General features: G+C 40.3%; 1 protein-coding gene across 1 annotated transcript in view; it reads right to left on the bottom strand.

The window, feature by feature from the left end:
- The window catches only part of nrg2b (neuregulin 2b), a gene marked incomplete at both ends in the record, with an annotated part of 383,066 nt that overhangs the window by 6,971 nt on the left and 362,432 nt on the right, over positions 1-13,663 (bottom strand). Inside the window, one exon of the mRNA XM_084331870.1 lies at positions 2,019-2,202. Coding sequence (XP_084187996.1) covers positions 2,019-2,202 — 184 coding nt within the window. The remainder of the gene's footprint in view (positions 1-2,018; positions 2,203-13,663) is intronic.

The following is a 13,663-nucleotide window of genomic DNA, read 5'->3' as shown; positions in this document are numbered from 1 at the left end:
TACACGTGCCCGTGGGGACATCACTCGAGCCCGTCTCTGTCGGAGCAGAGACCCCACGGCTTCATCTGCGCGGCGCGCACCCTAGGATTACAGCTGCTGCTTTCCCCGCTGACACAGGGGTGATATCGCCTCCGTGGACCCTTGACTTTGTATAGAGCATTGCCTCCCCCTGCTGGCTTACAACCGGTAGTACACCCCTTCCCAGAGTACAATAGAGAATTCCTAATATTCAGTATTGACTTGCCTACGCACATTCTTTGCCTTACAAGTGCATTCAAATGATAAATGTAATAATACCTTTTGATGTAATAAATATTCTAAACGAGTATTTGTGTGGAAACCGTGTTATTGTGGAGAAGTTCTAATCATATACCTGTGTACGGTATTGGCCAGTAATGTACATAAGACGGTAGTAGTTTAATGATACTAATACTTGATTAATACAGTCAGGGAATTGTACCCCTCAGTTACAGCTACAGTATTATCCCACTAGGATACAGTATTATATCCCACTAGGCTACAGTATTATATCCCACTAGACTATAGTATTATATCCCACTATAGGCTACAGTATTATATCCCACTAGACTACAGTATTATATCCCACTAGGCTACAGTATTATATCCCACTATAGGCTACAGTATTATATCCCACTAGACTACAGTATTATATCCCACTAGGCTACAGTATTATATCCCACTGGGCTACAGTATTATATCCCACTAGACTACAGTATTATATCCCACTAGGCTACAGTATTATATCCCACTACTATAGTATTATATCCCACTAGGCTACAGTATTATATCCCACTAGGCTACAGTATTATATCCCACTGGGCTACAGTATTATATCCCACTAGACTATAGTATTATATCCCACTAGGCTACAGTATTATATCCCACTAGGCTACAGTATTATATCCCACTAGGCTACAGTATTATCCCACTAGGATACAGTATTATATCCCACTAGGCTACAGTATTATATCCCACTAGACTATAGTATTATATCCCACTATAGGCTACAGTATTATATCCCACTAGACTACAGTATTATATCCCACTAGGCTACAGTATTATATCCCACTATAGGCTACAGTATTATATCCCACTAGACTACAGTATTATATCCCACTAGGCTACAGTATTATCCCACTGGGCTACAGTATTATATCTCACTAGGCTACAAAACAATATCCCACTAGACTACAGTATTATATCTCACTAGACTACAGTATTATATCTCACTAGGCTACAAAACAATATCCCACTAGACTACAGTATTATATCCCACTAGACTACAGAACAATATCCCACTAGACTACAGTATTATATCTTACTAGGCTACAGCATTATATCCCACTAGACTACAGAACAATATCCCGCTAGGCTACAGTATTATATCTCACTAGGCTACATTATTATAACCCACTAGCCTACAGTATTATATCTCACTAGGCTACAGTATTATATCTCACTGGGCTACAGTATTATATCTCACTAGGCTACATTATTATATCTCACTAGGCTACAGTATTATATCTCACTAGGCTACAGTATTATATCTCACTGGGCTACAGTATTATATCTCACTAGACTACAGAACAATATCCCACTAGGCTACAGAACAATATCCCACTATGTGATTTCTCCTAATATCAGGGCAGGTGTGGTAAGTATCAACAGCAGGTACATGTCTTATAATTATGATGTAAATGTATGTATGTGTGTGTATGTGTGTGTGTGTGTGTGTGTGTGTGTGTGTGTGTGTGTGTGTGTGTGTGTGTGTGTGTGTGTGTGTGTGTGTGTATGTGTGTGTGTGTGTGGGTGTGTGTGTGTGTGTGTGTGTGTGTGTGTGTGTGTGTGTGTGTGTGTGTGTGTGTGTGTGTGTGTGTGTGTGTGTGTGTGTGTGTGTGTGTGTATGTGTGTGTAATATCAGGGCATCCTAACAAGTGTGCCAAGTATCAGCATCAGCTACACATGTTTCTATAATGATGACGTGTGGGGCTCCTTACGTCAGGGCATCTCAGCAGGGGTTGGTCATCCTCTCTGTGGTAGGCTGCGGCGGCAGGGGGCAGGGAGAGGGCATGACCCGTGTTGGGTGAGGTGATCTGGAAGGTGGGCACCTGGGGGGGCAGCGGAGGGTAGTGGAACTCCACGGGAGACAGGCGCGCTGGCGTGGTCAATGCAGAGACATACCTGGATGGATAAGAGGCTCATAGGTATTGTGCACACTTACACACATGCCTACTCATGGGGGGTGCGGACGCTTTCAGGGGCCCAGCTGCTAAGAGAGGCTAATACATGATATGAAGTTTGGGGAGGGGCCCAATCACTAGACTTTTTTAGGGGCCTAGCCATTTCTGTGTTCAGGCCTGCTGCTTACCCTGTATGTAACATTTAAGACATCTACAAACCTGCTGAAATTAACTTGTTTTTTTATCATTTGTTCTTGGGTTTTACAATTGGTTTTGAATATTTACACAAAATGATGTTTTGGGAAAGTGCTATATCAATAAACTTAAACACGTTAATGCAGCGGCTGGGTGGCGCAGCGGACAATGCGCTCGTCACCAACGCAAGAGACACTGGTATCGAATCCAGCTGGCAGCGTTGCTTCCGGCTTGGACGGCCGTCATACTGGCTCGATTGGCACAGTCAGCATGAGGGAAGCCGGTGGGTGGGTCTGGGTCGTTGTGGACAGCGACTCCTACAGTTCGGTCGGGGCGCCTGCACAGCGAGGGAAGGATCTAAGAGAGGTAGTGTGACCTTCCACGCGTTACACTCTCTCAGTCCGCGCTGCCAAGTGAAAAGAAGTGGTGGGCTGGGTACACATGTGTCGGAGGAAGCATGTGATAGTCTCCGCCCTCCCGGACAGACGGTAGGGGGTAGAGTGCACAACGACCAGGAAGGGGATTGGGAATTGGCATAATGACTAACATTGGGAGGGGAGAAAAACGGTAAAAGGAGGAAAAAGATTAAAAAAAAAACAAAAAAAACATGTTAATGCTTAGCGTCAAAACAAACACACTACTATTAACACACACGTGTAATATGTGTGTACTCGATGACAGCGATGTCTCTTTCCAGAAATCATGTCACGGTTACTAAACGTAATCCACAGACCTCATTGGGCCTCATTCAACAATACTCTCTTATTATTTTTCTTATATTCTTGCTTACCTGTCTGTTAAGAGAACAATAAGAAAAGCCACCGCCACATTCATCAAGCCGTTCTTAACGTCCAAATCTGTTCTTACCCAGGTCTGTTGCATGATGAATCCCACTCATTCTTAAATTCAAATGCGCGTCCACGCTCAAATCATTCGCATACAGACACGCCCGCTATCTCCTTATAAGGCGAATGAGGCGTGTGTAAAACAGCCGAGTTTCGGCATCTGATCGCTGTCTGATCCATTCAACAGGAAGCGATTTGCAACTGATCTCACACACACACGTCTCACGACTCGCGACTCAGGGCATGTGTGTGTGTTCCTGTGTGTCGCTCATCGCATGTGTGTGTTAATCTGATGACAAATAAAGACTTATACTTGTACTTATACGTATACCGCGTACTGTATAGTGCGAAATAAATCGTTCCAGCAAAGTAGGCTTTGTCAATACTGAACGACTGCGCGCTTGTCAAGAACCAATCGCACAGTAGGTTGGGAAATACTGGATCTGTCACCTGTCATCTCTCTCTGAAAGGTCCCTGTGGCTAAAACCCCGAATGCGCTCAGAACTTGTACGAGCAGAGAAGAGAAGAGAGGAGAGGAGATGTTGTAAATATGCGTTCTATGCGTACGCCTGGGCAGCCAGCATCTAACTGGTCTAACAGCAATATATAATCCATTTCAGAAGAAGAACACGCAATAAGTTATAATAATAATAATTATTATTATTGAAAAGTTATGGGTTTATAAAGTCGTATTTGGGGGCAATTGACCAATGGTCTGCTTTCAACCCATGAACTCCTTCCTCTCTCACCTTTTTATATATCTTTTTTTATTGTATCTACTAAAACTGTATTGTATTGTATTGTTTGTTTTGTAAAGTGTCTTTGAGCATTAGGAAAAGCGCTATATAAATCTGATGTATTATTATTATTAGGAATGGTAGGCTTTTTAAAATGTTTCTCATCTGGGTAAGAGTTTCTTATCTGGGTAAGAGTGCTCTCGACCACTCTTAGAATTTGGTCTTGCCTGAGAGAAAAGCAACAATAAGAAAACATTGCTGAATCCCAGGTAAGAACAAAATAAGAGGAAATGCTAGTTAAGAACGAAATCTGTTCTTATATCGCTTCATGAATGAGGCCCATTGTGAGCAGTTCATTCATTAAGAATCATCACAACGGGTATACATCCTGGTATACATACATCCTGCTTCAGAGCATTTCACCCTCCTCCTCTCCTCTTTTACTCATTTTTACTCACTGTACTTATACCTATAGGCTGTACTTTAGATTGTATATTGTATTGTATATTGTATATTCCTCTTTTACTTACTTTTTTCCTTACTTTTTCCCCTTACTTTTTTACTGTATGAAGCACACTCTCAGGGGCTCATACAGAACCAATTTTACACATTCTAAAATGTGTACAATGAATTATTAGTAATTAGTCATTATTAAATGTACTGCACACTGTCACTGCCCCTTAGGTCTGGGATCTTGACCCTCTCTGTGTAGGTGTCCCACTCTTCAAGTAGAGCACACTCTTCCAGTCTGGGGATCTGCTTTGCAAGCTCCTGCATCTCCTTCACACCAAATATGCATAACTCACAACCTGATTCCTCCAACACTGCCCCCCTTATCAGAATATCACACCAACTCACATACAAAAACACAAACCACACTTGCTTTAGTTAGACATATCTGGCTACATCATAATAACATTTGTCAATTTATTTATACATAAATTCTGCCCTCTGTTCCTTTTCAAGGTGTATGTGTTTTATTTACAGTGTAAGAAATCAGCAATGTAAATGGGCTAGCAATTTGGGACAACTGTTCTATGCAGCCCCATAGAAGTCAATGGACACTGAGCTTCAACAGGCAAACACATTGACGCTACGTATGAGAAGTTAGTCAGTCGACTTGTGAAGTAGATGATTCTGAACGAACTCGTCTGCGAGATGAATGTGTTCTAATGCATTTGTAGTCAATGAAATGTTAACCTCTTAACTGGCGCCCCCAAAAGTGGCAATTTCTTTTTTTACTTGAACTTGAGGACTGCATACTTTTTTTGCAAACCAAAATACTATACTTTATACTTATAGCACATGCATGAGCCTGGTCTATTTTGAAAGATAACATTCTGAAGTAAATAAATGAAATTAACTTTTAGTGCTAATGAAATAGAGTAACATATGTCTGAACTTGAGTTGTAGAAAATCGTGTTACTCACGTTTTTCTGTAGTAGTTAGTAGTCCATAAGTATTATTTCCAAAATAAATTGGATAGGCTGAAAAAACAGGCTGGGTCCATAGCCTGTAGTACAAATTTCATAAAAATCCGTACAGAAATTAGTGATTAGGAGCGATTTTGGTAAAAAGTGAGGGGGAAAAAGGCTGCAGAAAACGATTTCCTCATTGACTCCAATGTATTCCGCGGAAATCTATCTTCCTGTTTGCGCTTGTGACTTTTCACCTAGATCCCTGATTCGCTCATTCCCACGTGGGGTATCATTGGAAAGCCACACTCATTGTTTACAACCCTGTCCAATAATTTTCAAGATCGCCAAATGGTTGACGGAGGTAGAGCCTCGGCAGTCGCGGGTGGTATTCGAAAAAAAGAAAAGTCTGCTGTGTACTTCGGCGCACGCCTCACATATCGGCATGTAACTCGACAACCGCTGAACGACAGGCAACCAATAGGGCTTTAATTCGATCTATATATTGTATAAAAGACATTTATTTATGTATTTATTCACTGTAATTTGCAGTGTTTGTGTAGTGTTTATATTTATTTTCAGACATCACGATGCCTTGGCATGACTACAAATGTAAAATGCAATACAAATATTGTCGTATTTATTATTATTATAATTATTTAAATCCGATGATGTCTGTAGAATCGACGTGAACGCAATCACCATGATTTCTCCTAAATGAAGTTAAGAACACGCCACACACCAGTCTGTCCGACTGTTACGACTGCCTTTCCGCTTTCGGCCCGAAAAGCTCGTAGGTGGAGTTACAATGAAATTTGCTTGTAACTTTTCTCGTAAGTCCGTTGGTGAATGAGGACCATTATCATTGCCACACAGGAGAAGTTTGCCTTTAGGACTTTCTGATAGAAAGACAAACAAGTGCATTAATTTTGAACTGTGATGAGGCTCTAGCCGTGCAGTATATAGAAAAATACAACACCCCTCCAGCCAATCAGAATTGAGTATTCACCCACGCCATGGTATACACTATGGTCTTTGCCTGGAATTATAGTGTTATGTATAAGTGTTATGATACAAGAAACGCTTGACAGCATAGTATGACTATTGTTATAAACCATTCCACTGGCCTACTTACAATGCATTATGATTGTGTTACAATGTGTTACATTGTATACACCAGTGGAGGTTTCTCCATGACAACACGTGAAACACAAATTCACTCATAATTCATAATAATTATTAATTTACATATATATATATATATTCTTTTTTTAATTATTATTATTATTTATTTATTTTTTAGAAATGTTTTCCTCTGTAAAAAAATGCCAGTGACATTTTTTTTTCTTCAAAAATTGCCAAAAGTGACAGCTCTGAGCTCTCTGATCAGGCCTCTGCAGTCAGTAATGGCTAGCTGTCAATCACTCTGGTGCAAGTTTCCCTGCACGGGCTGACCGGGATGAATATAAAGCCAATCAAAATAGGCTATTAACGTCATCTAAGCCCGGTCCGTGCATCTAAGTTCTTGCCATTGAATGGGGGATTGAATGATTGACAGCCTTGAAATCCAATCAGAGAATGGTGCCAACTCTGCGGCTCTGCAGTTGCAGATTGCTACGTGGAGGGGTGGCGCCTGAAACGTGACAACGTGAACGTCATCCCCTCGCGGGATTGATTGATTGAAAATTTTATTAACAGAGCGGGCACGTTCGAAACCTCTATATTAGTGTATCTAACATTTAGCACTTTAATAGCAACTTATATTTCGCCGGCAGGGACATTTATTGAGGACCAGCACAACACACCACTGTGGATATTATGATTTAACAAGTCTATCTGTCCAGGAGGATGACCACATTATTGCAGGTAAGCAGGCAGCCTAGCAGTTTCTAGCTTGGATGCTAATAACTACTAACGTTATCAGGCTAGCTTGGATGCTAACTAACGTAAGCTGGTCATGGTTCATGGTGAGCTGTTTGTGTTATAACGAGACAGCAAATGAATGAATGAATGAAAACTTTATTTAACAGATTGCAGAATGGGTACAATACAGTATGGCTCAATACACACAATTGTTAAGGGGATGCAGACCAGAGAAAGACTTTCGTCTTGTTTACATCAGGGTCCCCCATTTTCAATTCATATTGACATTTATGACATTTATGGCATAGGGACATATAGGTATTTAGTACTGATACATTTGTGACATATGCGGTATCCAAATATACAGTACTGTTACTCATAGATCCTGACAGAGTATATACATATGATGGGGAGGAGACTGTACATTAGGAGGGGGTGGTGGGTGGGAGAGAAATATACATCTGGTGGTGAGGAGACTGTACAGCTGTAGCTGTACTGTAGTTGCCTAATGATTGCCTAATCAATGCTATTGGGTATGTGCCTGGCCTGCTGTATAACCTCTGATTGATCTGGTGATACGTTCTTGACTTGTATTGTGTCTTGGGAGTAAAGCTGTGAGTGTCTCTCCCGTCCTCCCCAATTTCTGAACTCACCAGCCACCACTGACACACACATTGGGGGATGTTTTAAAAATATAATTTAATATATAATATAACATAATAATTTGTGCTTCACCAAAAAATTTGGTCAGCAGCTGCCACTGGTATACACAGGCTTTGTATGAAGTGTTACCTGAAAGAAAAAATACAAGAAAAAGTGAGAGAGGAAAAGAAAGAGAGGCAGACTTGACTCTACCTCCACCTCCCTGTCCTCCCACCCTAAGAGGACATTCTTATGTGTGAGAGAAAAAGGGGATTCTAGTTAGTATCAGCCAAGGAAGGTGGCCTCCTGGCAGTCCAGGCAAATTGATGTTGTGTCATGATTTGACACGAATTAGCCTTTCATTTAACCCAAATGTAAATTCTGACATAGGAAGTCTTTTCCAGAGACTTTGAAGATGTTATTGGGAGTGTGTTTACCAATCTTTAAAGCAGCTGTATGATTAGCCTTCATTTGAAATCCTCATCTTATTATCTCTGCCAGGTGGCACAAGTATTGTATTTTCAGTGTGTGCCTGGTCAGTGTGTGTGTGTGCTCAGCATAGCTCACCAACTAAAAGGCTGTGGTGGATGAAACTTGCCACATAAGCTGACAGCAGGCCAGGGATGTGACTCCTGGAATATTACCCTAATCGGTCTGATGGGGGCGCTATAATTAAAGGTCAAAATGTTGATAAAAGGTCACAACTCCTACGCCCTAAGTCCGATTTACACAAAACTTGGTGCAGACGTCCATCTATCATTCCTCTACAAATGTGCCTCAAGGACACATACAGTCCACCATATTAGATTTTCCGGCATTTTGATTAATTTGAAAAAATAAATATTACATTCCTAAACCATAGGTTTGATTGCTACATAATCTTATGTGAATCATTACTGGAAAAAGCTTATCAAAAGTAGTAGGTAACACTTTATAATAACACTCAGTTATAAGACCTTTATAAGGTATTTGTAGATAATGAACTAATCATGAACAAATCATTTATATACATTCATAAATTATTATGAATTTACAAATTAGTTCTACATTATTTATAACTCATTATCAACATTGTTTGTACTTGATTTGTTCATCATTAAATAATTTATACTGATTCATAAGGAAATGGTGTTCACGAGGTACAGGGATGAGGAAGGGACTTGATATTCATGGGTGTTTACATTTTCTATTTTATTTCTTTCATGTTTTACATATATAGTTTTTTTTACATATATATATATATTTTTTTTTAGATGTTATTAATTAGTACACTCATTTGAGTAGTGGAAAAGGGTAGGATTAAATGGTTGTATACTTCTTCCTACTCCTTTTCGAACATGTAAATTGAGTTATGTTTTGCTTTTGTTTAGTTATTTATTTAGTTTGAGTTATGTTTTGATTTTGTTTAGTTATTTATTTTGTTTGTATTCATTTACATGTTCGAAATAAAGATTTCAAATCAAATCAATATTGTTTAATGTGTAGTAACACATTTGTAGATGCTTTGAAAAATGGATATGAAAAAACGACTATACTGTACCTCCATTTATTTGTTCATGTTCAACAAATGATTTTTTTTTTTATCTACTTTTTCTCCCATTTTCTATTTTTCTCCCATCCCAATTTCGTATCGTCCAATTCTACCCTCCCCTGTCTCGAACGCTGTTAGGCCATGCCTCCCACAAGCCGGCTGCAATGTGGACGAAGCCTTACATCACGTGTCCCCTCCGGTACTCGAGGAAGCAGCCGTCGCATCTTTTCACCTGCACAGCGCGATCTCTCAGCGTCGGGGGTCTGCGTGGGAGGGACACGCCGCCCCCGTCGCTTCCTGATTCTGCTGCGCAGGCGCACCAACCGACCTGTAGGAGTCGCTGTCCACAACGTCCGATCCCCACCCATCAGCTTCCCACCCCCTAATACTGCCAATTGTATTAGTATGAACGACCAGCCAAGCTGATAGCAATGCGGAGAGCTGGGCTCGAACCCAGCGTCTCCTGCATTGGTGGTGAGCGCCTTGCCCACTGCACCACCTAGCCGCCCCAACAAATGATTTGTTAAGACATTCATAAAACATCTATAAATCATTTGCAGATGCTATCGTGTGCCCTAATCTAAAGTGAAGCCTATTCATCATTAACAAATGTCTAATACAGTTAATTATTTGTTTACTTTTTCATCACCTGTTACAAATGTTGTAGACAGCTTTCGGATACACCCTTCTTTGTGACATCAAACAGTGACAGAATTAGGACTATAGATAAATGCAATTTTATTAACATATAAAATACATGTGCATGACATATAGTGTAACTAGGACCCAGGAGTGATGTGGTTGGCACTAACGTTACACTTGAATTATGTGTTTGTTCCTAATGTGTGCTCAGTATATTGTGGTACAGTATGTTACACAAGGGTAATAATTATTTGTATTTTCAGGCTGTATATGCGCCGAAACAGCCTGAATGTTATGATGACACAAGGGTAATAATTATTTGTATTTTCAGGCTGTATCGGCGCCTATACAGCCTGAAAATACAAATAATTATTACCCTTGTGTCATCATAACATTCAGGCTGTTTCGGCGCATATACAGCCTGAAAATACAAATAATTATTACCCTTGTGTCATCATAACATTCAGGCTGTTTCGGCGCATATACAGCCTGAAAATACAAATAATTATTACCCTCGTGAGCACACATTAGGAACAAACACATAATTCAAGTGTAACGTTAGTGCCCACCACATCAAGTACGTCTACACAACATATAAGAGTTGTAGGTCGGACATGATGGAATAGATTTACCAACAAAAAAGGTGTTTAGCCTGCTCATACCTTAACACATCCACCGCCATAAACGGCTTACGACGGGTTTGCTGATCATGCGAATTCCGCCAATCCACGGCGTACAACGTTATTGAGATCATATTTCATTTTTTCGCCATGGTATTCATAATTCCGCCACCCAGCCTCGGCTGAGACAGTGGGACTCGGCACAACCGTGCAACGCTTTAATACTGCCGCCTGGTGGATGATCGGGCGAGTTACTACCGGAAATGGATCTCTGGTGATCTCGGTGCATCTGGGAATTCAGTCCGGCAGTCACATATTGTTGCGGGACTCTAGACACACATCCATGTATATGGATCGCTGCTAGGGATGTCCCGATCCGATCACGTGATCGGGGCCGATCACGTGATTTTCCGAAGATCGGGATAAAAAAAAAAGAAAAAAAATCAGGATTATTATTATTTTCTTTTTCTTTTACCTTTTTTTTTTATTCAACAAACATGACCATGTTCACGTCTTAAACTCATACTGAGGCCTTAGTTTTGGTTTTAAATTGCATATCATCATTCATTTATTTATTGTCACAGAACAGAAGAATTTTGCCAAAACAAACCAATAGTATCCAGCTGCAGAACGGCAGACCCGCCACACTTTCAGACCCAAATGCATTTCCTTTGATTTAATTATACATCAAATGATTTATGTCAAGGATTGCAATGCCTCGCTTGAATGAAGTTAACTTTTCACCTGGATAACGTCAACATTCAGGGTGAATGTAATGTGAGAAATTGGGATAAAAAAAATATATATATATATTTATAAAAAAAAAAATTATCGGATCGGGAAAGATCGGTATCGGTAGATACTCAAAATCACATGATCGGGATCGGATCGGGAGCAAAAAAATTTGATTGGGACATCCCTAATCGCTGCCATAACTCAATAATCGATATGATTTGGGCGTTTATTGCGCCATACAAACCGGAAATGGATCTAGTCGATCGTCGTCAAATAAGTGGGTTCTTTTTCCTCCAGTCTCATCGGCGAACGGTAAGAGGACAGTAACGTTACTTTCAGCTTGATGGTTTATTCTTTTCAATGCAAACCACTCTGATCAATATATCACCCATACTACATAAAGCATTTACTGACGATCACGGAATTATAAATGACCCCCCCCCCTTTCATCCGCGCATGATGAGTCATAACCTTTAGGATCGTATTCAGTTGGATTTTTTAATATAGCGTGTATCGCGAATAAACTGCAATCGATAATCTATATTATGCGTTTAGGCCTATAAATAGCGTTCTAGGAATTACTGCAGAAAACGATAAAAACATACTTATATTCTACACGGTATTTTCGTATGAATATATGAATGAAAAAGTATAACGTTCCTACATCCTGAACGATAGATAATCGATGTTGAATGGGCCATAGTAATGTCAATTTAGCAATACAATTTAAAAAGTTATAGCCCTGCAAAGAAGGTGAACATCTCCATAGGCTTAGACTGGTGGCAGTGATCATACATTGATGGATATAAGCGTGGCAGTTAATGTGTTAAGTTAAAAGCGTGGGGTTACACTATATGTCATGCACATGTATTTTATATGTTAATACAATTGCATTTATCTATAGTCCTAATTCTGTCACTGTTTGATGTCACAAATAAGGGTGTATCCGAAAGCTGTCTACAACATTTGTAACAGGTGATGAAAAAGTAAACAAATAATTAACTGTATTAGACATTTGTTAATGATGAATAGGCTTCACTATAGTATAAAAGAGCGAACATATTGGTAGTTCAGGAGCCCAGACCACCCCAACCCCATGGGTCTGTGGCTCCACCCCTCCTGACCAGAGAGACGACTGTGCTGTTTTTTATGTAAGTAAGCCGGATGGAACCACTGTTTGGTTAGAATAGAATGTAACTTAGCTTAGAAACCAGGCTTACTTATATGCAAAAAGGGCTTACAGTATTGTCAATGTATGTTCAAATTATGTTAACAAATGACTGTTTTATGTACCTGTTGGGGTTTGAGATGCAAACCTTGTTAATTCCTGTACACAGCAGCCATGTTAATGTTTTCTGATAAATCCTTGTATGTGAAAGGCAACCTTTTATTCACTCTTGGCCCTGGCTCAAATAAATCAGCTGAGTTGAACTACAGTTCTGGTTGTCTGGCGTACACGTTTATTCCTCATCTGCTTAAGTCAGATGAGGAGACCAACAATTCTATCACGTATGATCCTTTCTCCTCCTTCCAGATAGCAATCTCATTGTACTGAATGAATGAATGAATGAAAACTTTATTTAACAGATTGCAGAATGGGTACAATACAGTACGGCTCAATACATACAATTGTTAAGGGGATGCAGACCTGAGAAAGACGTTTGTCTTGTTTCCATCAGGGTCCCCCATTTTCATTTCATATAGAACTGTACAATAACCTTAGATTATTGTAGGATTCTGTAGAAATATACTACAGAAGTGGTGCCGTTCCACCCGCCCTGTTGTGCCCCCCTCCTGAAGATGTGCGGTAAGGTCTATGTGGCTGGCTGCTCAGAGCCAGGACCTTGCTTGTATGTTGGGGACGTGCAGGGAAAGAGCCGGGGGTTGTTGCGTTTTAATAAGGATAGTTGCAGGGCAGGGTTTTGCTGTCTGGATGGAGGACAGAAGGACAGGATGAAGGCTGGTTGTGTATGCCACTAGTTGGGACCCACGGTGAATATAGCCTTTTGCGTACAGGATTGGGGGAGTGGTGTTTAGGTTAGTTTAGGTTAGAATATCCAAAGGTAAAGGGATCGCGCTTGTTGTGCAGTGAGCATACAAACATGTGCTTTTGATGTTTGTATGTTTATTCAGACACAAGAGGCCGTTCCCGGCCTATTCGTTTGAGGTTTATGGCAGTAAGTATGAGCAGCGTATTTGGTGCCAGGCCCTTGCGGACAGGGGGATAGTAATTTTTA

The sequence above is a fragment of the Notolepis coatsorum genome (genome assembly GCF_963971535.1).
Source record: "Notolepis coatsorum genome assembly, chromosome: 16".
Lineage (NCBI taxonomy): Eukaryota > Metazoa > Chordata > Actinopteri > Aulopiformes > Paralepididae > Notolepis > Notolepis coatsorum.
The sequence above is the reverse complement of the archived record's forward strand: the minus strand, read 5'-3'. Positions and strand labels throughout refer to the sequence as shown.